Raw genomic sequence first — 26,618 nt, forward strand, 5'->3', positions numbered from 1 at the left:
GAGCAAGTTGCAAAAGCCAAAAAATCAACCAAAGTTTATATACCGTTGGAAAGTCCATTATATTGGCTATCCACCGATGTATAACAATCTATACAACGTTCATCAATTAAGAAAGTTATTCAGGATTAAATGAATACTCAAACTTTGTTAAATTATTAGTCAAGTTTGACACTCTCTAGCGCCAAATGGTGCAACTTAGCGGTGCCCGCTCACGTCACGTGATAGCCCCACGCTACTCATGTTTTGACAGAATGTTTTAAATAAGCGAGTTATTCAAGATTTTTTGGAAAAGTGCACTGAAATTTGGTTCAAATGGTTTTTCTTGGCCTACTACTACTGACCGCCACCATATTAAATTTAAACCTGTCAAAGTGGTTGTTTTAACTAATTTTGGCATGTAGAACACTAATCTGGTGTGCGTTCTTCTCTAACTGCCGCCATTTTGTCACTAACCTTGAAATTAGAGCGTTTTTGACAGTTTTCAAGACGTGGCACCCATAAAAAATGACATTTTCACAAATGACACTTTAGGTCACATTTCTAGTATTAATTTAAACTAATTAAGACAGTTAAAGACAATCTTCAAAATTCAAAAATTTTCCGAAAAAATTCATGGGGGGTACCCTTTTTAAAACTGTCAAAAATTTTGTTTTTCATTTTTCAAAGTCAACCGGTGCGTTGTACCAGAAAATGTTAAATGTAATAAAAGTTGCGTCTCATTGACAGGCATAGGTGATAAAATTTCGCACTTTCTAACTCTAACCGTTTTCGAGATATTTAGAAAAATGTCCGAAAAAAGGTAATCAAGTTTGATGCTCTCTAGCGGCCAAATGGTGCAACTCAGCGCTGCCAGATCAACGTCACGTGATAGCCCCACTCATTAGCTATCTACGATCATCTGACATTTTTGACAGAATGTTTTAAATAATAGCGAGTTATTCAAGATTTTTTGGAAAAGTGGCACTGAAATTTGGTTCAAAATGAAGGTTTTTCTTGGCGTACTATACTGACTGGTTAACCACTAATCTGGTGTCCGTTATTCCGTAACTGCCGCCATTTTGTCACTGACTGAAATTAGAGCATTTTTGAGAGTTTTGACACCCAAAAAAATGACATTTTGACAAATGACATTTCTAGTATTAATTTAAACTAATTAAGACAGTTAAGACAAAACTAGAATAGTGTCTAAATTAAATGTCATAATTGTCAAAAGATAGTTCAAAGTCGTCTTTTCTGTCTTATCAGGTTGAAAGCGTCTTGTTTGTATTATTTACTTATAAAACCTGTATTACCTGAAATATTGAATAAAAATAGTGCTTTACCAGTAATACTAGAATTGAAAATGGATAAAAAAAAAAATCACTTTGCGGCCCTTGAAAGTTTTAATTAATCCCAATTGGCTCTAAAACAGTTACGGTTTCCTTCCCAAACTTTAATTGGGATGAAAAAGTTGTGTAAGTGATTAAAATCGGAACAATTAGAATGGACAAGATGACATATTGCGGATCGAAAACATATCCAAGATTGCCAACTTCACCGGAACACTGACGAAATTATTAGACAAGACGAGGAGATTTGCCCAGGTCTGCTAGATAATTTGTCTTTACTTTGTTTGTTACGTGCTATGGGCAAGATGAATGCGAACCAACTTCCTATATCACGTAAAGGAAACTCGATTATTCACGTGCCTTAAGGCTAATTGGTCAAATCGGATATATGGAGAGCCTTTAATAACACCCAAAACCTAGTCATTAACCCCGAAATAACGGTTTCCAGACTAATTTTCACAAACAGGGAACACTTTTCATTCATTACGTTTTAAATAAAAGCGCTGTTCGTTAATGCCCCGGCCATTTTGCCAAATAACAACACGTAAAAAATACCATTGATTTGGAGGCTTTCACATTTTTCGGTTCGAATTCAGTCCCTTTTTAACGTCCATACGTTACGGACCCGCTTTTGGTTGCACATTTTCGACAGTTTTGTGTTATCAAGTGTCTTCAATTAACGCGATTGCTTCCTCTGCTTGTAATACATATCAAATTTACAGGTGTCCCGTTTGAAAAATTTTGATTTAAGTGACTTTGAACGCACTAATGTCACTTTTAAGCAATCTTTTGAACCTAAATATCTCAGAAAGTATTCATTATTTGTATGACATATTTTAGCTCATTTTGCAGGTCGTAACAATCTGAATTGAATGACTTATTAATATACAGTATTAACGAACTAATTATTAAAATAATAAAATTCCTAAGCTATATAATACTATTAGTGAATTCGTTACCCTCATCGCTCTAATACAGCGATTAAATGTTATTATTAGCTTGAGAAACTTGTTTGTATGTAATAACGACAGTAATGGACCGAAAAAAACATAAAATATTGCTTTATTACATAAAATTGGCACGTATAGCACTCAATTTGCTCTCTGTCTCCATTTATAGAATAAGCGTAATAACTATCTAAAACGTGGCTGAATAACGTTGTCAAGTAGTTAATGAGTGAGGTGGGGCATATTATCAGCCTGGTTAAAATGTTAAAAAACATTTTTGAAATTAATTATTTAATCATGATAATTTTTAGTCTTACTTAAACAATGGGAGTTTTAGGTCAATTTACATAGCTGTAGAAAGTTTAGTTTAAAGAAAAAATCAAATCATTTGGTTGATTTTTGTCCAAATTTGCATGGTATATTGAAGGCTGTAGAAACTTTAGTTTAGAAGGAGTGTTTTTCTGCTATTCTCAGCTGAGTTCCTTACATCCTATTAGTAGCTCAGAAGCACTACAACATTATTGCCACAACCTCCAAGTACCTCAAAAAAGTTAAATTAGATTTGGTTCATTTTTGGCCAAATTAACAGGGTATATTAAAAGCTGTAAAATTTTGGTTTTAAAGAAATGTTTTCTGTTATTCTCAGCTGAGCCTCGTACATCTTGTAAGTACCCTCAGAACCACATTGTCATGATCTGCAAGTATCCCAAAAAAAATTATTTGCAATCAAATTTGTATAGTATATAAATACTATTTTTAGAGCATACTTAGTTCCTGATCAACATTTCTGAGCTTCTGAGAGAAGCCTGAAAAGACAACGATGCTTACAATTAACCTGATGCTAATTAATTAAAGCGCAAACAAGCTGCACATTTCTCTTTGCCCGATCTACATATTACCAAAGCAAAAAAAGAGCACCGTGTACATATCTCCTGAGAATGGAAATGTCTCCAGCAAACAAAGTAAGCGCAAACGCCAGTCACGGACTCCATAATAATTTATTTTCCAGAGAGCTGCAGGATGCAGTGCCAGCATGTTAATAGAGGGACACAAAAGAATTCTTAATTTCCCTTTTTGCGCCCTGCAGCTGGAAAAAAGTAAAAGAGCGTGTATCATGCCGTCCAAGGTTGTGCGAAAACAATGCGAAATTAAACTGTCCAAAAAGCCTCGAAGCTAGAAGGGACTTTTTTTGGAAAAGTTTCGCACTAGCAAACAGAATCGCATTTAATTAAAAAAGGACGACCCAAACTGGATAAGAATTTCCCGGATACCCAAGGCGATGCAAGTTTGTCGTGAATTATTTTAAGGAAACTTTACCATTTAATTTTGATAACGTGAAATAGTGGCGGTTGGTAAATTAAGTAATACGACTGCCAACGAGTTTTAATTCCAACCAGTAGAAAACTAAATATTCAGGAAGTTGTCGGGGAAACTTGAGATTTCCAGGTCTACAAACCGCACATCCGGAACGGATAAAACCCTAAAACGAGTTTCATAACAACGTAACCCCAAAACAATTAGAATCTGCACTAGCGCCAACACAAAATAAAGGAATGTGTGTCACACCGTGCAGAATGATGAAACTTTTTATCATATTAAAAGTATTGCTAAATTGCTAGAAGACACTGAAAATTATTGTTGAACTGCCCTAAAAATATTTAAAATATTTCTGATAAAAACTAAAAAGTAGGGGAAGTAGAATAATTATTGGATAGGAAATTTAATGAGGATTCCAAAAATGTTCTTAAAAACAGTCAGTCAGGTTTTACAGGCAATTTTGTCTCTGACTGTCCTTTCAAACTGTTTCTGGCAGTTTAAACTTGACACAGCTTTTCTCCCTGACTGTACCAATTTTGTAGTGTGTTTTATGTTATTGGATAGGAAATTTAATGAGGATTCCAAAAAATGTGCTCAAAACAGTCATTTTCCTCCTCCAAGTGGGTTTTACAGGCGTTTTTCCTTCCCTGACTGGCCTTCGAATTGTGTTTGTGACAGTTTAAAACTTTAACCCCACTGTTATCCCTGACTGTACAAAATTTTGAAATGTTTTTTTATGCTATTGGATAGGAAATTTAATGAGGATTCCAAAAATGTGCTCAAAACAGTCAGTCAGGTTTACAGGCAATTTTGTCTCTGACTGTCCTTTCAAACTGTTTCTGGCAGTTCAAAACTTTGACACAGCTTTTCTCCCTGACTGTACCAAATTTTGTAGTGTGTTTTTATGTTATGGGATAGGAAATTTTATGAGGATTCCAAAAATGTGCTCAAAACAGTCATTTTCTCACTCCAAGTGGGTTTTACAGGCGTTTTTCCTCCTTGACTATCTTTCAGAATTGTGTTTGTGTCAGTTTAAACTTTAACCCCACTTTTATCCCTGACTGTACTAAATTTTGTAGTGTGTTTTTATGTTATTGGATAGGAAATTTAATGAGGATTCCAAAAATGTGCTCAAAACAGTAATTTTTTCACTCCAAGTGGGTTTTACAGGCGTTTTCCTTCTCCTTGACTGTCCTTCAGAATTGTGTTTGTGACAGTTTAAAAACTTTAACCCCACTTTTATCCCTGACTGTACTAAATTTTGAAGTGTTTTTTTATGCTATTGGATAGGAAATTTAATGAGGATTCCAAAAATGTTCTTAAAACAGTCAGTCAGGTTTTTACAGGCAATTTTGTCTCTGACTGTCCTTTCAAACTGTTTCTGGCAGTTTAAATTTGACACAGCTTTTCTCCCTGACTGTACCAATTTTTGTAGTGTGTTTTTATGTTATTGGATAGGAAATTTAATGAGGATTCCAAAAATGTGCTCAAAGCAGTCATTTTCCTCACTCTAAGTGGGTTTTACAGGCGTTTTTCTCCTTGACTGTCCTTTAGAATTGTGTTTGTGACAGTTTAAAACTTTAGCCCCACTTTTATCCCTGACTGTACTAAATTTGAAGTGTTTTTTTTATGCTATTGGATAGGAAATTTAATGAGGATTCCAAAAATGTGCTCAAAACAGTCATTTTCTCACTCCAAGTGGGTTTTATAGGTGTTTTTCCTCCTTGACTGTCCTTCAGAATTGTGTTTGTGACAGTTTAAACTTTAACCCCACTTTTATCCCTGACTGTACTAAATTTTGAAGTGTTTTTTTATCCTATTGGATAGGAAATTTAATGAGGATTCCAAAAATGTTCTTAAAACAGTCAGTCAGGTTTTACAGACAATTTTGTCTCTGACTGTCCTTTCAAACTGTTTCTGGCAGTTCAAACTTTGACACAGCTTTTTCTCCCTGACTGTACCAATTTTGTAGTGTATTTTTATCCTATTGGATAGGAAATTTAATGAGGATTCCCAAAATGTGCTCAAAATAGTCATTTTCTCACTCCAAGTGGGTTTTACAGGCGTTTTTCCTCCTTGACTGTCCTTCAGAATTGTGTTTGTGACAGTTTAAACTTTAGCCCCATTTTTATCCCTGACTGTACTAAATTTTGAAATGTTTTTTTTATGCTATTGGATAGGAAATTTAATGAGGATTCCAAAAATGTGCTCAAAACAGTCATTTTCCTCACTCCAAGTGGGTTTTATAGGTGTTTTTCCTCCTTGACTGTCCTTCAGAATTGTGTTTGTGACAGTTTAAACTTTAACCCCACTTTTATCCCTGACTGTACAAAATTTTGAAGTGTTTTTTTTATGCTATTGGATAGGAAATTTAATGAAGATTCCAAAAATGTGCTCAAAACAGTCATTTTCTCACTGTAAGTGGGTTTTACAGGCGTTTTTTCTCCTTGCCTGTCCTTCAGAATTGTGTTTGTGACAGTTTAAACTTTAACCCCACTTTTATCACTGACTGTACTAAATTTTGAAGTGTTTTTTTTATGCTATTGGATAGGAAATTTAATGAGGATTCCAAAAATGTGCTCAAAATAGTCATTTTCTCACTCCAAGTGGGTTTTACAGGCGTTTTTCTCCTTGCCTGTCCTTCAGAATTGTGTTTGTGACAGTTTAAACTTTAACCCCACTTTTATCACTGACTGTACTAAATTTTGAAGTGTTTTTTTTATGCTATTGGATAGGAAATTTAATGAGGATTCCAAAAATGTGCTCAAAACAGTCATTTTCCTCACTCCAAGTGGGTTTTACAGGCGTTTTCTCCTTGACTGTCCTTCATAATTGTGTTTGTGGCAGTTTAAAACGTTAACCCCACTTTTATCCCTGACTGTACTAAATTTTGAAGTGTTTTTAATGCTATTGCATAGGAAATTTAATGAGGATTCCAAAAATGTGCTCAAAACAGTCATTTTCCTCACTCCAAGTGGGTTTTACAGGCGTTTTTTCCTCCTTGACTGTCCTTTAGAATTGTGTTTGTGACAGTTTAAACTTTAGCCCCCACTTTTATCCCTGACTGTACTAAATTTTGAAGTGTTTTTTTATGCTATTGGATAGGAAATTTAATGAGGATTCCAAAAATGTGCTTAAAACAGTCATTTTCTCACTCCAAGTGGGTTTTACAGTCAATTTTGTTTCTGACTGTCCTTTCTGGCAGTTCAAACTTAACACCCTTTTTCCTTGTCTGTATCAAATTTTAAGGTGTTTTTTCAAGAAATTTAAAGAGAATTCCAAAAAATGCAACAATATAATGACTTACCTGTACCTAGCCGGCATTGGTTCGGTAAAAACAGGACTGAACCATCCGGCCAAAGAACCAACGGTCAAGGCACCGGCCAGTACCAAAACGGTGAAACACAGCGCGACTAAAAGTCGACTTTGGCTCGACAGTACCATCGCCATTTTGAATTTATCACTCAATCACATATTGTTACACTGTTTACGTCATGTTTTGGTAGTAATTTCATTCAGTTTTCGATTAAATGCTGGAAATAATCAGAAAGTGGGCATTTCGGTTTCGGTGAAAAACGACATCAGGAAAACATCAGCGTTTATTTGTTGGCGCTGATTTCCCGCGCGATTAAGGCGAAAGTTTGCCTGGGAAAACCTTGGAAAAGTTCCGTTGGAGGTATAATGACCGGCGAAGTCACGAACCAAGAAATTGGAGAATATCTGCCGAGTCCGGAAAAGTATTAAAACTTGGAGGAGAACTGGAAAGTTTTAAGCCCGCGTTTCATATGATTATTGCGAAATATTTCCTCAATTACTGGGGATCTTATTAAATCCGGAACGGTTTATTTATTTGGTCGCTTTTAAAGCTTCAATTAACCGAAAGTTTTGAAATTACTAGCCATTCAAGGTAATTGGCTATTAGTGGAAACGTGGAAGGTAAGACAAACTTGAAAAATTTAATTTCTTTATTTAGTACAGTCAGACCACCCTGTATAGTTGATACAACCTAACCCAAATTCACCAAAACCTTCAAGTTAGCTGTGCAAAATTATACAGGGTGAGTCAAAAAACTTTGAGCTTAAATTTCTTTTAGTCAAATTGACCAGAAATTGTTTGCATTTAAGTGCAAAATTTTTAATTACTTTCTGACTGAAGTTTGGGTTTTTCTAGGAAAAATATGGAGTACAACCCTGGATTTTAACTTGGATTTACTACTTTTACAGCAAATTTCAGGACCGTAATCCCTGAATTTTGCAATTTCTAGCTGAAATTGTCTTTCCCCACATTGAAGTTTATTTTTTACAGTTTGCAGTGACATTAATACATTCTAACAAAAGTACAGTTTGTTTAGGGAAAATATTCAGTACGGTACTGGATTTTAGGTGCAACTGACTGTCTTCACACCAAGTTTCAGGACCGTAATCCCTGGATTTCGGAATTTCTAGCTGAAATTGAGTATCCCCACAATGAAATCTATTTTCTTCAGTTTACAGTTAGGTTATTACAGTCTAACTAAAGTACGGTTTGTTTATGGAAAATATGCAGTACAGCTCTGGATTTAAGTCAATTTTTAAAAAAATGTTTGGGTTTCAAATCTGGCAGCTACTGAACGTCAAACAAGTCAGACAAATGTCAAGAAACAACAAATTGCAAAATTAACTGTCTCAAGTAAACATCGAGCTATTTACAGGGTTGGAAAAGGTTTTTCACGCACTTTCCAACACGGATAAACCCAATTTTCATGTTCTTTGAGTATTTACAGAATGTGCCGTGCGATAAATAAGCTTTTCCGAAGTGTTTCCCGACGTTTTACGGGCGCACTCCCGAATCAATACCTGTAAATATTTAGAGGCCTAAATATAGCTTTGTTGTAAATATTTGTTTAAAACGGTCCGGGGTTTTTAAACCCAGAAACGTTGACTTTTAAAGAAAACTGTAAGTTGCTTATTAAAAAAAAATAATTGAAGAGAAAATTTGATTTAAAATTTAAGCTGTCCATACACCGTAAAGAGATGCAATAAAAGCGGTTCGTATACGGAGCAAATCACTGTCAGACCTTCTGAGAGGTTGAAATCAAATTTTATTTTCACTTGTTAATCTAATTTTACTACGTTTTCCACCCTAAAACGTTCAATAAAAGCAAAAAAAGAGATGAAACGAAATAATCACTCAAAACATTAAAATTATTTAGGTATAAATGAAACGGGAAACAAAAACACATTTTTGAATCGGTAAATAATTAATAAATACGAATAAAATGTCTGTGCAAGACAAAAATATGTAAATTGTTTCCGTTTTGTGCATTAATTGATTAATAAATCTCCCTTTTGTATTGTTACGTCATCCCAAACTACATTGATTTCTACTGTATGTAGTAATACTGTTTACGTAGTGTCCCTTTTAATTGAGGGTAGTAAGTTTAATCTGAACGTAACACAGTCCGGGATAAATAATTCCTCAAATTTAGAGTTGCACCTCTGTGCATGGTCAATAATAAATTACATGAGCAATTAAAATGGTTCAGGCTGTATATTATATAGTATGGGGGACAAGTAAGTTTTGAATTTTTTATTATGTTTGGCAACAACGCATAATTTATTTAGAAGATTGACTGCAAGAGCATTCTGCCTGGAAGTTGTCAAACCAGCTTAGAAACTGTTTTTTCCGTCTTAGAATAGTCAAAATTGAGTGCAACAGCATTGTGCCTGTCTTGGAGTTATCTAATGAGGTTTGAAAATGTTTTTTGTCTTAGAATTGTCAAAATTGACTGTAAAAGCATTCTGCCTGTCTTGAAGTTGTTAAATGAGGTCTGAATCTGTTTTTTCGGTCTTAGATTAGTCTAAATTGACTGCAATATCATTCTGCCTTGCTCCAGAAGTTATTTTTACTAGTTTTAAACATCACGAGCCACTACGGCCCTGTTTCACAACCAGTCAAGCTAATTTCAATATTTTACATCCCTAGAAACCGGTCCTAAACAAATCACATCTCTGAACAGTTTAGAATGTGAGTTATTTGATTTTTTTATATATTCGCGAAACAAACAGTTATTTAACCTAATCAAGATCATTTTTATGAAAGTACATTCTTAGCTACTACTCTTCCAAAAACTATCACCTAAGTTTAGAATGTGAATGTGTAGAAAGTACCAAGAAGTCATTCAAATTTAACCAAGCAATGCGATGTTGCCTTTTGTACCGTCTAACCTTTCGTAAGCACAGTTGCCATATTTAAAAAAAATTCTGACCGTTGGGAAATTGTTTAGTTAACCGTCACAACCGCCAAAATAGGCAAGGTTGCCAAACTGCACATAAATATAATTGAAAGTGTTTTAAACCTTACAAAATGGTTTTAAAAATTCCAGAAGCCTCTAAAATTATAAAATCATCCTAAATTGACAAAAAATGTTTGAAAATTACCTGAAAAAAACATCAGTATACAGTGTGAATCTATTTTACACTTTTGAAACCCTTTAAGAGTTCAAAAATTATAAATTTGGCATCATTGTAAAAAGCATCACATTTCATTTATTCAATCCTGAAAAATTGGGGTATAAATATTTGGATAAGCAGGATTGATTGGACACTGGCGTGTTGTTATAGCAACAGTAAAATTGTTACAAAAATTCCTCTATAATTTTCATCTAATCTGATTAATTTGAGATTTTGTTGGTTGGATATTATCCTCGCTAAAAGCGGTTTACCTTCACATAAAAACGCCCACGATATAATCTTTTAATCTTCATTATTTTTAATCCCTTTCAGAAGGATTTTTATTTAACTAAACACTGAAAACACTGAATAAAATTACCCCCAAACACTAAAAAACCACCAACTTTTTTCCTTTAGGTAATCATGACTTTTAAAACTTTTTTACTCCATTCCAAGTCTAGGATTGATTATTTCACGGAAAAAACTCTCGGACCCGGTGGAAAAATGTTCGGAAAACTCGTCGGAGACGACGGCGTCGACGAGCGTCGATTTTAGGCAACGAGACGTCGGCGTCGGCCACGCTACTATTTCAGAAGAAGCGCCGTCGACCTAGTGGGGCCTTCGTCAACGGCAAATCGGCTGCGCATTGTGTTTATCTTAAGTGGGGGCCAATAATAATTTTTTTATCAACTAACTAACACAGCGATGCCGGAAGTGAGTTTTACAACAATTTTAATTATCATGAAAACAGTAATTTAAACCTTAAATCAATTATTGCTTGACTGTTAAATTTATTTATGTACTTAATTTAAATAATTTGTTTTTGGGAAATGTAGAAATATGCAATTTCATCTATAAAGCAACATTTAGTAAAATTAACAGCAAAGCGATGAGGCATAAGAGTTTTCTAACAAATTGAACATTTTATCGTAAGAAAGAGTTGTTTTTACTTATTTCTCCTAATTTAAGGTCAAACAGGTTTGAAGCCCTCTAGCTGCCAAATTATGTAACCATTCATTTAATGTTGCATATCACAGAAGAGCCCATTTCATTGGCTATCCATTGACATATAAAAGTCAGTCAAATAAGGCTGTATAAACCGAGTGAGAGAAAAAAACTGAAATTCTCAGAAGTAATAAAGAAAGGATGTTTTATAAACCAACCGAGCTGGGTTAGGTTAGGTGTGAAAAAATCAGAATTAATAGGTAACATTAGCAGACTGAAAGTGAAAAATTACATCCAGGAATAGGAAAACTGGAAATTGACCTTTCAGGCCTGAAATTGCTATTTTACTGTATTATTTAAGTATTTTTTTCTATACACAAATGCAATACTTTGTATAAGTCTGTTTTAAGCTGAAACTCTAACGAGTGACAGTTTACCGGTCTTTTTCTGGTTGAACCAACAAATTATTAGATAATTCCTGACCCTCATCGCTTTGATATTCCCCAACACACGCTGTATTACTAATGAAGGCTTGAGGGGTCCCTTAAACGGTCCAGTAATCCGGACGTTATACAAGACTGCGTTTTGGCGGTGCTTCGCCCATAAATCTCCCAGTTTGGGGCCTCCCCGACAGGGGCAATAAAATTAATAATGCCAAATCTCCCATACAATTGTCCGCGAAATTTAAGGATTTTCAATGGGGCAAAAGTCGCAGAAAGGCCAGAAATAAACGCTCATTTTTCGTCCATTATTTCCGAAAAGCTCTAACAACGGAAGGCTTTGTATCAATCTTAACAGTGAGACTCTCGGAGTTTACGATTGGAAACTTAAGTCGCTATTTATTTCTGTTCCCGAAAACAACAAGTTTCCTCGGAACTGGGAAGAATAGCTCTTTAATTGTATCAGGTTTTAAGTTATTGTTTCCGTCCGACCCTTTTTCAGGGAGTGCTGTGAAAACTTTTTTTTTTTGACAAAAATGTGCAAAAATTATTTCACGTTTTCTACTGAGCGTAGCTCCGTTACTTGAAAAGCTGTAAAAAATTGTATTTAATGAAACTTGTAGGAAATTTTATAGTCTACAAGAATGTATTAAGGTGTTTTTGCCCTTAGGGGACTCCTTAAGTAGTTAGCAAGGCAAGAAGTGACCAAAGAGTGATGACCAACTCACATTTTAAAAGTTTAAAAGCCCTAGTAATTACCTATTCATAGACATGTACAGGTTGTATCAAATACGCGAAATAAGTTATTTAACTAGGACACTCAGTATTTTGCTTCTGTTATTAAATTTAAAAAGAATTGGAAAAATAACTTTTATTTGGCTGTAATTCAGTTTGATTTCTGAAAACTGTGGAAAGCTTTCGAAACTGAAATGATATTAAGAACAGTGGAAATAGCGACAAATCGAACACATCCTCCGTAAATGTGATTTTTGTGCTTGAATTTTCCGAAGTGGAAATGCATTATACGGAAAAATAAAACTAAGAACGTGACGGTTTTGGTGACGTAACGTAGAACCGTCCAACCAGCTTTTCCGGCGCAAAATTTAAATTCCGCAGATAGTGTTCGTGATTACCACTTTTCCGACGAATAAATAGTGCACTTAACAAAGCAAATCGGTCCTCGAAAACCGGGAAATAAGTAAATTTAAGTGGAAAATACGATTGCGGATGCGTTATTTGTTGTTTTTTTTCTGCGTCCTGCACACGAATACGTTTGCTGTCTTTATTTTTTTTTGCCTTTTACTACTTTCAAAGCAAACTTTGAATAAAAGGTGGTTGAAGATGTAAAGCCAAAGAAACGAGTGAAACAAAGCTTAAAACTCCAGTTCCAGAAGAAATAGAAAAGAAGAAAAAACATGTGAAACTGCCTGAAAAAGAAGAGTCACAAGAGCAACAAAGAAAACACATTTCAGTGTTTTTTAAACATTTTTAAGACGAGTTTGGTCATTTCCAGAAATTTTTAAAAAGTCTTAGTAAGGTTTGAACATTAAGAAGTATTTATTCTTGACAAATTGGTATATTTCATTTTGGGCGATTAGCCAGCACAATAATTTCTACATATTCTTTAGCTCTTCTTTTGATAGTTTTAGGCACTTTTTTTGATAATTTTGAGTAATTAGCCAGCAGAGATTTAGAAAACTGTTATTTGGTTAAATGGGACGAAATTTGCGTAATTATGGCCTTAAAAATTTGACATTTAGAAAACATCATTTCCTTTTTTGGTTTTTGAGATATTTTGAAAAAACTGAATTTTCTGATTTACAATTTAATTTTTTCTGACATTAATACAAGAATCACAACTAAAGACACTTCTCTACAACTATTTTTAAAGCTTTTTAAACTGGCTAATCAATTTTTAATTCCAACGTTTCGTTTTTTGCAAAACCACCATCAATTTTTTTTTAAATCCGGTCCTGATGATTTTATTTTAGATTCTGAAAGCCTTTTTTATTCCAAATTCAATGATGTATGACACTTGATTTTTTTTAATTTTGGTATTGGAGAAAAACAGATTTTTTCCGAGTCGATTTTTGCACATTCTTCCTACATCGTTTCAGTAAATCGTGAATGACTCGCTTATTTGAAACATTCTGTATAAACATGTCAGATGATTGTAGACAGCTAAGGAATGGGGCTATCACGTGACGTGAAGCTGGAATGGCTAGGCTGTGTGGTTTGGCCGCTAGAAGGCGTTAAAGTTGGTTATTTAATTTTATACTTTATGGTAAATATCTCGAAAACTGTCCATATGACCAACTTGAAATTTTTCCCATAAAATGTGTCTCAATAGGACGCAACTTTTATCATATATACTGTTTTTTTATAAAATGTCCGGTTTGGTTGAAAAAAATTAAAAACTGATTTTTGCTAATTTTTTCAGGGGGGTATCCTAGCGAATTTTCGAAAAAAAATCTAAATGCCCTGAAAAATACTTAAAAATGACAAAAATCAAGGTTTGAGTTTTTAGGGTCAAAACTAGTCTATGAAACAGGAATTTTATTGAGATAGTACCAATAGGGTGCTTCACAAGGTACCATAAACTAAAGCTGTAAAAAACATTAAATTTAACACAATTTTGGTGCACCATACCATAAAATCTCTAATAACTCGGTTATTTGAAACATTCAGTATAAACACATTAGAGAATTGTTGATAGATAATGAATGGGGCTATCACGTGACGTTGAGTGGGCGCGGCTAAGTTGCCCCGTTTCACCGCCAGAGCGCGTCAAAGTTGATCGTTTCATTACGTACTGTTTTGTAAATATCTCCAAAAAATTAATTTTTATCATATCCCTACCAAAAATCTAATACTCAGAAATAAATCAACACACAAACCGATTTTATTTGATCGACGATAAATCAAATTGTGGGAGGGAAGGGAGGGACGAGTATTAATTTTGACCAAACCCAATCAATCATTCTCTAATTCAATTGCCAAATTTTTTCAGTGATTAATTGTATAGAATTGTTATTTCCCTCACTTATTAGGTTTCATTGTTCTTTTCCACGACTTACACTTTGATTTATATTGAATTCATTTCTGTTTCAATAAAAGAACAATATGATGGACGTTTTATTGTGTATGATATCGAGAATATGTCAGAGCTGCAAAGCTTAATATGTATCATTTTTGAACACTGCGAGAGTAAAACTGTCTGAGAATTTGTTTTGTAATGAATTTTTTTTTTTTCAGTTATACAAAACGTATTTTTGTTTCTTCCAGTTTGAACATATTAAACTGGTAGCAAACTTCATTATTCTGTGGTAGTAAAAATTCCCTCAAAGGGGTATAATACATCCTCCAAATTTGATTTGAGTCTATTAACTTGGGAGAAGTCTCAAACTTCTCAATACCTGTAACTTTAGCAAAGTTGGGCATCCAAATTGGCCCACCCTAACATTATTACCGAAACCGACCAAAACTGGCATATTCGTTTAATTAATTTACCCATTCACAACAATATCTCTCTCGCAAAATATACACATTTCGCAAAATAATTAGTTTCCGCAATATTGTAGAGATTTAAATTTTAATTAATAGATGTTTGATTTACGCGATATGATAACTTTATATTGAAACTGTTTTACATTAAAATTTAATTTGTTTTCGATGTTTTATGGCTGCCCTTGAGGTGATGTCGTAAAGTTTCACTCCCAACTCAAGTGAAGTTTGGGAATTGACGAGAAAAGCAATTTCTCTCTTCGGTTTTCCTAAATGAAAGATTAGCAAAGCGATTCCATTTGGGAGTTGATCTTATTTTGATCCATTCTGTCTGATATTTCAGAAACTAACTCGTCGTTTTTAATTGAAACTTTTGACAGCTGTCTACCTAACCTAGATCGTGCTAATTTTGACAGCTGTCACTTGGCTGCAACTTTTACAGACGTTTTCACAGAAATATCATCAATTATTTACAATACAGAAAGGTAACAGTGAACCTAACCTAGATTATAATGACTGTACCTAATTTGACAGCTGCCACTTTGTTGCAACCGTACTATGCCAACAATTTTAAGCTTTCAAGACTTTTGACGTCTGTCAAAACAGTCACGTGACCATAAAACATAGTTTGACTTTTGAACAGTTGCTCAAAGTAATTTAGACAGTTGTAAGAGCTGAAATTGTAAAATATCCTTTACGTGACGTTAATAATGAATTTCTTAGCTGGAAACACTGTCAAGGCCAGCTGCTTTGAAGATAGTCTTGAAACTCGATTTTCAGACTAAAAACAGTCTAGATTTTTAAGAAATTCTCGAATTTTTTGGTGTCCAGAAGTCAATTTAATAGTGCCAAACCATTTTTAAGTCGACGGAGAATGTAAAATGTGTTTTTTAAGTCTGCTATGTCTTGAAACTTGATTTTCCACACTGAAAGCAGTTTAGAAGCCCTAAAAATAGTCTAGAGTTTTAAGAAAGCGAAAAGCAAAGTAAAAAAACTTGTTTTCAACACTAAAATATTGAAATTTGTCTTAAAATCGTAAAAACTGAATTGAAATGCAAATTTCAAGCTTCTGATTTTACCTGTCAATGGTTTAGAGTCACTTTTTGGAATCCCAAATCAATTTTCAAGGTTTCACCTTTCAAGACTAAAGTAAATTTGTAAATTTCCAGTGTTATGCACCAATAATTTTTGTAAATTCTCCTAAATCTCATAAGCATCAAGAAGTTGGACGAAACTGAAAAAAAGCTAGAAAAACCATTGCATAAGGCCCCCAAAAAGGAAACCGGACCGCTTATCTAAGAATGAAATCTGATAACGGCCGGATAAAAGGACGTTTCGAGAAAAGTTCAACTGAATTCGTTTCGTAACAATAAGAGAAACGGGACTTTGACAAAAAAAAATTCGATGAGATGCTCTTGACAAAGGCGATTTAACGATATTAGGACTGAGAAATTTGAAGACCTAAACTCCTATTTAGATAAGCGGAAAACAAAGTTTTAACCAGTTTTCCAAAAACGGGCATAAATTCCTCACTCAAAAACGTATCTGTTTTTATTATTTCCCTTGGGACGTAATAAAAAAAACTGAGTGAATTATGATTACGGGTTTTTCGTTTCGTTTGATTCTTATGCATAACAGTGCTATTTGTCTTTCACTGTGTGAACCAGGAAAAAAAATTGAATTGTTTGTCACGTGGCAAGACTAACGATCCTGAAAATTGCCCATTACGAGAGTGAGGAGTTTTTATATAGTAAAATTCAAAAATTCCTTACCCTCATCAGTGTGACATATTTATCTGTAAATTGTATAATTTAATTGGTAATTTTGTATTTTTTCTGGTAACTGGCAATAATCCATCCTATTCCTGCTGATGGAAATATTACTGACAAAATGATTATTTTCACTGCAAAAACTCCGCTTATTACGTTTTTTCCCGGATCAGGTAGCGAAAAAGGAAAAATCGACGTCACGGTGATCACGTGAAACATATCGAGAGCACTGAAGCAATTTCCAGTATAATTGAGCTTTCCGCTTTCGTTACGGAAAATAAAAACATGCAAATTTCCATTCCAGGTCAGCTGGACAAATGTAAAAACTACAAATTGACGAAACGTGGCAACGCTGCTACTATTAGTTTTTGACAGAAGACTGAAGACAAATTGCCTGTAAAACCCACTTGGATTTAGAAAATGACTGTTTCGAGCACATTTTTGGAATCCTCATTAAATTTCCTATCAAACAGCCAGAAAAAACACTACAAAATTTGGTACAGTCAGCGAGAAAAGCGATGTCAAAGTTAGAACTGCCAAAAATACAGTTTGTAGAGACAGTCAGGAACAAAATTCACTGTAAAACCCACTTGGATTTAGAAAATGACAGTTTTAAGCACATTTTGGGAATCCTCATTAAATTTCCTATTCAATAACCTCAAAAAACACAACAAGATTTGATACAGTCAGAGAGAAAAGCGGTGTCAAAATTTGAACTGCCAAAAACACAGTTTGTAGAAACAGTCAGGGACAAAATTGCCTGTAAAACCCACTTGGATTTAGAAAATGACAGTTTTAAGCACATTTTGGGAATCCTCATTAAATTTCCTATCAAACAGCCTGAAAAACACTACAAAATTTGGTACAGTCAGCGAGAAAAGCGATGTCAAAGTTAGAACTGCCAAAAATACAGTTTGTAGAGACAGTCAGGGACAAAATCGCCTGTAAATCAACTTGGATTTAGAAAATGACAGTTTTAACCACATTTTGGGAATCCTCATTAAATTTCCTATCAAACAGCCTGAAAAACACTACAAAATTTGGTACAGTCAGCGAGAAAAGCAATGTCAAAATTTGAACTGTCAAAAATACAGTTTGTAGAGACAGTCAGGGACAAAATTGCCTGTAAAACCCACTTGGATTTAGAAAATGACTGTTTCAAGCACATTTTTGGAATCCTCATTAAATTTCCTATTCAATAACCTCAAAAAACACAACAAGATTTTATACAGTCAGAGAGAAAAGCGGTGTCAAAATTTGAACTGCCAAAAACACAGTTTGTAGAGACAGTCAGGGACAAAATCGCCTGTAAACCAACTTGGATTTAGAAAATGACTGTTTCAAGCACATTTTTGAAATCCTCATAAAATTTCCTATCAAACAGCCTGAAAAACACTACAAAATTTGGTACAGTCTGCGAGAAAAGCGGTGTCAAAGTTAGAACTGTCAGAAACGCAGTTTGAAAGAATAGTCAAGGACAAAACAGAAAATACTTTTTAGTCAACACTTGTCACGTGACTCAGTGAAGTTAATTGAGTCACGTGACTTAGTTAAACAACTTTTTCTCTTAAAAGAAACCGCACGATTTGTTGTAACAAATCACGTGACAGGACTAGGCAGAATTTAGGTTAGGACCACTCTGAAAAAAAGTCACGTGACTCAATTAAGATTAATTAAATGAGTGTCACATGACACAGTTAGGTTAAGTTGGTTAAAATAAACCACGTGACTTGGATAATTCGGTTTCTAACAAATTTCCGAAAAGTATCACGTCTCTTAGGTTAGGTTAATTATCTGAAAATGTTATTAATTAACAAATCGCGTGACAGGATCAGGCAAAGCTAGGTTAGGACCACTTTGGAAAAAAAACTTATACTAGGTTGATTTAGATAGTAAATTTTCTTATAAATTTCTGAATAATATCACGTGACTGAGTTGGGTTAGGTTAATAAACAAATCACGTGACACACCTAATAAAGACACGGCAACATTGTTAAGCTTTTTCTCGCTCTTTAGGGAGGTTTTTCACTTCGTACAGATTTGACTTAATAAAAAAAAAACAAAATTTTAGATGTAAAAACTTACCTCAAAAGCTCCACCAATCACGGGGCCTGCTTGAGCCAGGTACAGAGTACACGCAGACTCAAAGCTCAATTTTCTCAATTTTTTGCTGATTTGCACCGTTTCCGTTTCGGTGCAATTGAAAAATAGCGTGACGTCATCCAGCGTCACCCTGAACGCAAATTGGGTCCATTTGTAGGCGAATTTTGGCACGGTAAAGTTGGCTATGACTTGTGACGTCACGTCGGTGGTGACGTCACTGTAGTATAGGGACAACACTGTGGTGGAGTCGGTTTCTGGGGCTATTTTCACACCTAAAATCCACATCTGTGCATAATGCTGACGTATTAAAATAGTGGAGTAAAAGTTAGTAGAGACGTCAGCACCTAAATATATTATAATCCCAATATAGAAGGAAATCTAGGCAAACGTAAATCATCCCCGTCTGATTTATGCCCTAATATATATCGCCCTGGGCTTAAACCAGTTCGAGACAGGGTTGCCAGATCCCCCAGTCACAAAAAAAGTCTTCTTAGTTGACACGTGATAACTTGGTTATTATGACAGCTAGAATATTCGTTTAAACGTCAAAATGTAGCTCGTAGTTTTGTTATTATTTTACCTAAACACAGTTTTTTTTCCAAAAATTACAAATAACCGAGAAATTTGATGTAAAATACCACAGTGTAATTGGTACTAGAGAGATATTGAAAGTGTCACAATTTGACAGATAATAACTTAATCTCTGTGACAGCTACAGTATGCGTTCGAACGTCAAAATGTAGCTTGTAATTTCAGCTTTCTTTTATCTCTTCTCTAATTCCTACGTTCTTTTTCGTTTCGTTTTTAAGAAAGAGTTTTTATTATAGAAGCATTAGTAACTGAGAAAACCTAAAACACTGTTGTATACTCTCTTCCACAACTTTTGAAGGTATAGTGCGTTCCTGATAAATTCCAACTACAACATTAATCTTCAGGAGAAAAAATATCTCTATTCCTATTTTTTGAGAAAAATCTCTTAATCTGGCAACCCTGTTTGAGGACGATTTCATTTAAATCCTTGAAGGTGGCGCTTTTTAACTCACCGAGCTGCACGATCGTTTCCAACGAATTGATGACGGCAAAAACGAATCCGCCATTTTTCGTGGTCGGTTTGGCGTTAATCAAAATGGCGAATCTGTCCGTTAAAATGTCGGGCAATATTTGTCGTCCGGCCATTCGGACGTCCGCCCCCATTCGGAACCCAAAAGCGGGAAAACCGTCCTCACTTTCACCCACATATTGGGTTTTGGGGTCTTGCAATGGAATGGTAACCGCGTCCAGTAGATTGTACTCGAAAACTGCAACAAAAATGGTCTAAATTTGACTTCAAAATGACAGATTTGCGTAACCTGCTTGTGATTGGTCAAAAAGAAAACAGCAAACTGAAATCTGCTTTTTTTTGACCAATCACACAATCATCTAATGATGATACAGTGTGTCCTAGAATTAGTGTTCCAAACTTTAAAGAGAGATAGTGACAGTGACGTAATTGGTCCTTTTCTATTACATGAGAACTGAGCGAGATGGAAATTTCACGTTATTGAGGCTGTTGTTCACAAATAAGCCAACGTCCGTAATTTGACAAAGTGTCATCTAACCAACATATTTTAAAAACGTGTCACGTGACAAACTGTCAAATGACCTGCAAACGTCAGATTCGTGTTCCCCAGTCTAAAATTAGCAAAAAAGGCCAAATTCATCAAGCAAAATCCAATATGGCCGCTGTTAGTATAGTAGGCCCGAAAATACCAAATTTTTGACTCACATTCGTGCACTTTTCCCAAAAATCCTTCATAACTTGCTTATTTGAAACATTCTGTACAAATACATCAAATAACAAAAGAAACTTAATGAATGGGGCTATCACGTGATCTAGACTGGACCAGGCTAGGTTGTACCATTTAGCCCCCAGAGGGCGTCAAAGTTGACTCTAGTTTTTCTTGAATATCATCCCCAGGATTTACGCCCATTCGAGCAATTTGATAAAATGTTCCAATTCGAATGCAAAATAGCCTGAAAGATTTCCAATTTAGGGAAAACGAGGAAATGGTGCAGGTTAAAAGGACAAATTGCATTAGGTACATATCAGGATTAATCTCGTTTGAACATTAACGCCGGAACAATCCTGACAAGGACAGGGATCAATTCAATTTAACCCTGGCGCTTTATCAATCTAATTTTTCCTTTCCATGCAATCCGGTCCGGGGGCTTTGTTTTATTAATTACTGTCAAGAAACTCGGTTAATAGATTTGAATGCAAAACCCTAAACAATCCGAGTAAATTACAAATCGAGAATGTCCCAACAGTGCGATTTTCTACGCTGAAAATCTAATTCGTGAATTTTAATGTTAGTAATTTACTAAAATTTTCTTCAGAAGGCGTTTTTAGCCAGAAGTCTGGTATAATGATATTGTGTGTGGTTTACACATAAACTATAACACATTAAAATGCATTTAATGAATATTTACGTAAATAAATAGGTTTGTTCATTAATTTTGTTACACGATTCTGATTAATTTTAAACCCAAACCACAAAGTGTTAAATAACAGTAATAAAGCGTAAAACCAAACTGCATTAGGCCCTTTATATATTTAATATGTTTTAGAGCAAAACGATATCATTTTTAACGTGCCAATCCTATTCAGATGCATTTTTGAACTGAAAAACACACAAAATTTTGTTTTGAGTTTGTTTTTAATTTAATATAAGGATTTAGCCGGAGATTGAAATTCTTTCCCCAACTAAAGCCAATATTAACTTTCCGGCTCCCTTTCGGGTAGCGTTTTTATTAGGAAATTGTTATTGGGGTTAAATATTGACACGTGCAACTGAAAATCGGGAAATTTTGGTTATTTTCCCTGATAATAATGCATAAGAACAACGTTGCACAATAACCGTTTTCTTTTCGTTTATGCCTTGCAGCCCTAACAGCAGGAAATATTAAAAAACTTTTTTAAAACGTCTTCTAATAACAGCTGACATGCCTTTCGGGCAACTTTGCTTATTAAAAAGGGAAATTGGCGACATTGTCTGTCAATTTAGTCTTTTAATATTAAGAGAAAAACTAGAATTTTTGACCTAGTAAAGTTTCAAATAACTAAAACATTTAAGGACATCCTGAAGAGAGAAGTTTGAAAACTCCTCTCCTACATCAGTTTGATATTTAGGTTCCATTGTCATGATTTTAAGTCAGTAAATGACATTAACGTGAGTAGTTTGTGATTGGTTATGATCGTATAGCTCCATAGAACGATTTGTGCCAGTTGGCACGTTAATGACAGTCAATCCTCATTCATGAAGGTGTAAAATAGAGTTAAATGCCAAGTAGATGTGTGTCTTGAAGGAACTGCAGAGAGTAACTAGTCTTTACCGCTCTATAGAGCCAAATTTTACAAATGATACGTTAAATAACACTTTTATACTTTTTCTAGGTCACGTGACAGCTGTCATGACCGTCAAAACTCATCTTACAGTGACCTGAAAGTATGAAATGCCAAATAGATGTGTTTCTTTGAGGAATGGCACTGTAAGTTGTGTTTACAGCTCCATGGAGACAAATTTGTCAATTCTGATGTTAAGGAAGATCTTTATATTTCTCTTACGTCACGTGACAGCTGTCATAACTGTCAAAAGTCACTCACCAGTGATCTGAAAGTATAAAATGCCAAACAATGTGTTTCTTTGAAGAATTGCACTGTAAGTTGTGTTTACAGCTCCATGGAGTCAAATTTGACAGTTGAGAAGTAAAATAACACTTTTATACTTTTCCTACGTCACGTGACAGCTGTCATAACCGTCAAAACTCATCTTACAGTGACCTGAAAGTATAAAATCCCAAATAGATGTGTTTCTTTAAAGAATTGCACTGTAAGTTGTGTTTTTGTATTTACAGCTTCATGGAGCAAAATTTGACAATTCTTACGTCAAAAAACACTTTAATACTTACCGCAGCATTACAACTATCAAATTTGAGGTTGTGTTATGAAAAGTGTCATAGTGTCTTAACTGTCAAATTCAACATCTAAACTGTCATTTAACCTAAACAAAAATGACATTTTTCTTTACAATAATAACGACCTGATTAAAAATTTAATTATCCATCGTAGAGAAGTTATTAATCTTGATAATTGATAACAAAAGAAGTCTAAACGAGATTTTAATAACCCGAGTTAGTGATTATAGAGCTGAAGGGTCTTAAACGGTTTTTAACGCCTCAGTGTTCTTTTATAGCTCCATTTGCCAACAATATAGCCTCTTCTGCTTTCTTAAGTATTTATTTTACTATCCGACTTTATGGACACTTGTCTTACAACCAAATCTCTTAGTTATGAGATTGGAACGCGTCTGGAACGTTTCCAAGTCGTGATTATGAAAAATATGGTTTAATATTAATAAAACATGCCAAACACGCGGTATTTACCTATAAATAACCAGGCTCAGAACATTCTTGTCACGAAGAATTTACGTACTTAAAATGGCTAATTTACGGCACAATCTTCAGGTGAATAATGCGGTTTTATTGTCCTGAAAAAGTTCAAGGTTTCGTAAATTACCTCAAGTGTAAGTGCACTGGGAAATCCGCAAAAACTTTTACTCAAAACTTCACTCAAAGGTTAATTAACCTTAAAGGGAAAACTCTTTTTTTCCTTTCACACAGGTCAGGAATACAATATTTACATTTTTAGCCAGGAGCGTCGGACCTTTGGAATTATTCACGAAATTTGCCTATCCTCGTGAGTTTTTCCTTTGTTTGGGAAAAATACGGTTTTTCATGTTTAATGTATTTTCCGGAAGGTTAAAGACCGATATTATTGACGAGAAGGAAAGTTTACGCACCGTTGGATCTCGAGGGTTGTTTCTGGAAATTAGTTTAAGGGAGTTTGAATTTGTGTTTTAGGTTGTTTGTGCTCCTGAAATAAAATGCTTTCTTAAACATTTTCAAGTTATATCAGAGTGATCTAGGATGGGAGTTTTTTAACTAGACTAATAAAACCGACAAAATTACAGTTCTTATTCGTGTGAAATTTCCTGTTTCTTAGTGTGGAAATGAAGGAAAAAATCAACGTTAGAACATTGTTTAAATCTGCCCTTAGGGAAATATGTTATCACGAAATAAATCCGAATTTTTCCGAACGGTTTTCCTCAAAGGACACACTCGAGAACTTTTCGACGACACTCAAGACTTTTAGCTTTAAGCCCTTTTGCACTTGTGTTGGTTAAAATTGTCAAATATTTGTGACTTTTTGTTACCTGTCAGCTGTCACAGAACTTAATACCGCCATAAACCTCTTCGTTCCGTTTAGAAAAGACTCAACTGTGGTCAACACTACTAAAAAGTCTTTCTACAGCTACTCTCTATCTTTTGCTTTCTATGACATTTTGACGTAACTTGTCAAATAAGGGAGTAATTTAGGGTCAAAGCAAGGTGTGTCCCAAAATATGTGATTTTAGGGTGAAATAATTTTAATGCCTTCTAGCGTCCAAACGGTGTTATCAATCAGCTCATGGGGGGACATTTTCAGAAAGCTTGAAATCTGCTCTATCGTTTGTTTCCTATGATATTTTGACGTAACTTGTCAAATAAGGGAGTTATTTAGGGTCAAAGCAAGGTGTGTCCCAAAATATGTGATTTTAGGGTGAAAGAATTTTGACGACCTCTAGCGTCCAAACGGTGTTATCAATCAGCTCATGGGGGGACATTTTTAGAAAGCTTGAAATCTGCTCTATCTTTTGATTTCTATGACATTTTGACGTAGCTTGTCAAATGAAGGAGTTATTTAGGGTCAAAGCGAGGTGTGTCCCAAAATATGTGATTTTAGGGTGAAATAATTTCAACGCCCTCTAGCGTCGAAACGGAGTTATCAATCAACTCATGGGGGGTTATTTTTAGAAAGCTTGAAATCTGCTCTATCTTTTGTTTTCTATAACATTTTGACGTATCTTGTCAAGGAAGGGAGTAATTTAGGGTCAAAGCAACGTGTGTAAAAAAATATGCTGTTTTTACAAAAAATGCAATTTTGGCAATTTTTAATATTGCTCCAGGAGGGTTCCAATGCACAGCAAAGGGCATATTTATACCAAAGCACCTTAAATTACACCCTGTATATTGTTAGAAAATCAATTTTATCGAACAAAATTGTCATTTAATCCTCTACCAGTAGAGTTGTGGTGACGTAACACAATGTCGAAGCTAATTAGAGAGTTTATATCTCGGATATAGTGCAGCAAAATAATTCAGGCAGTGTGTTTAGACAAGAATTTGGGGATTCGTTGGAATAAAGGCATTTTAGGGCCCTCACGGAACTTCAATGGAGCTCATAAAGCTAGCCGGAATGCGAGCAAATAGTTTGAATGGTAAACGTTTGAAAGCTGGGCATTACATTACTGTAGGGAGAGGGATTCAAAGGGACTTTCATTACAAGAAACACTGAGAAAAGGGAAAAATTGTCTTCTGGGGGAAATGTGAACTGTCAAGCCATTTTTTCTGCTTAATAGGGAGGGGACCAGAAAGTTTATCTTAATTTTTCCCCTTTTCGGCACGATCGCGCCATAATTCTTTATGAAGTGCGTACAAGTTTTATTTCTTTATTTCTGGATATCGTAAATTCCCTAAAGTGCCAGTTTTTTCCTACCCGGGCTTCGTTTACACCGCATAAAATTAGCCTGGGTCATTTCACGCTTATGAAAAGCGACACTCGTTTGGTCTTTAAATAACAACCAGGAAGCTCAGAATTCCTGGTTTTCTGGATAGTGTCGATTAATTTTCTTGACTGCCAAGTTATGCACACGTTTCTAGTTAAACCGTTAAACATTCCAATGTAAATCAAGTCAATTGTTAATTCCACTACATCCTTAAGTGGGTGTGTCATATCATTATCAACGCCTAAACCCAGCTCTAAGTAATATTTAATAGTATATTATTCAACGAGCATGTAATGATAGCTATTACCCACAAAAATAAAGTTTTATCTCACAAATCATCGATGTAGAATACTATACTTTTTCTACGACTGTGGTTTGTTACTTTTTAAGTTTCGGTGTTTTATACCTTTATGGGCTTGAATTTGACAGTTTCCATGTTTGGGACAGAACTATAACTGTCGGGCAAATGTCACAATAAAATACGTCTGGTGTGGATTATACTGATTTTCAAAACTAGTAGCATATTATTAAACAGTTATAAAAAAAAGGACTATTAATGCGAGAAAGTGAGCGATTAGGCTAATAAATGCACCGTGTAATCCACTCATTAAGACGAATTAATTTTATCAATTTAATCGATTGTTTTTTAATGTTAATGCCATGTCAGCCTTATCCATGTGTAAGGCGTGTTTATGCTAAACTCTCACAGATAATCTCGGTTTAATGCGATCGTTTAATCGATTTTGAATCAAAAATTTCTACCATTAAAAGACAAACTAAATTACGGACAAAAAGTGGATACGTGGTAATGCATAGCATGTTAATTGAATGCACAGAAACGTGTTAATTAAATAGAGATTTGTGTTACGACGCGAAAGTGATAGACAAAAAGTCACAGTGGCAACCCCGCGATCCCGAGAGAGACGGTGAGAAGAGAGAGACGGGACGTGTGTGTGTGTGTGTGCCGCAAGAACAGAAGCGATACGACTTTCGACAAAAGCAACAATCACGCGTTTACTATTTTTCACGTTCTTATTTCGTTAAATAAACCAAAGTTTGTAGTTAACAAAGATCATTTTTTTTGTACACATCCACGCATCATAGTGGTCCTTCGTCAGCCAGATTCCAAATTGAAGTTTGGAGAATCAAGCAAATTGCATCGAAACAGAAACAGAACCAAGAAAAGCAGC

General features: G+C 34.8%; 1 protein-coding gene across 8 annotated transcripts in view; it reads right to left on the reverse strand.

Moving 5' to 3' along the window:
* Positions 1 to 26,618, reverse strand: part of LOC145734645 (uncharacterized) — a 130,911-nt gene that overhangs the window by 70,761 nt on the left and 33,532 nt on the right. For all 8 annotated transcript variants that reach the window (XM_081988142.1, XM_081988140.1, XM_081988141.1 and 5 more), the window contains exons 3-4: positions 19,828 to 20,082; positions 18,767 to 19,056 (exon numbers count right to left, since the gene is read on the reverse strand). In XM_081988142.1, coding sequence (XP_081844268.1) covers positions 18,767 to 19,056; positions 19,828 to 20,082 — 545 coding nt within the window. The remainder of the gene's footprint in view (positions 1 to 18,766; positions 19,057 to 19,827; positions 20,083 to 26,618) is intronic.

The sequence above is a fragment of the Ips typographus genome, linkage group LG10, assembly GCF_016097725.1.
Source record: "Ips typographus isolate SLU linkage group LG10, UJ_Ityp_2.0, whole genome shotgun sequence".
NCBI classification, from domain to species: domain Eukaryota; kingdom Metazoa; phylum Arthropoda; class Insecta; order Coleoptera; family Curculionidae; genus Ips; species Ips typographus.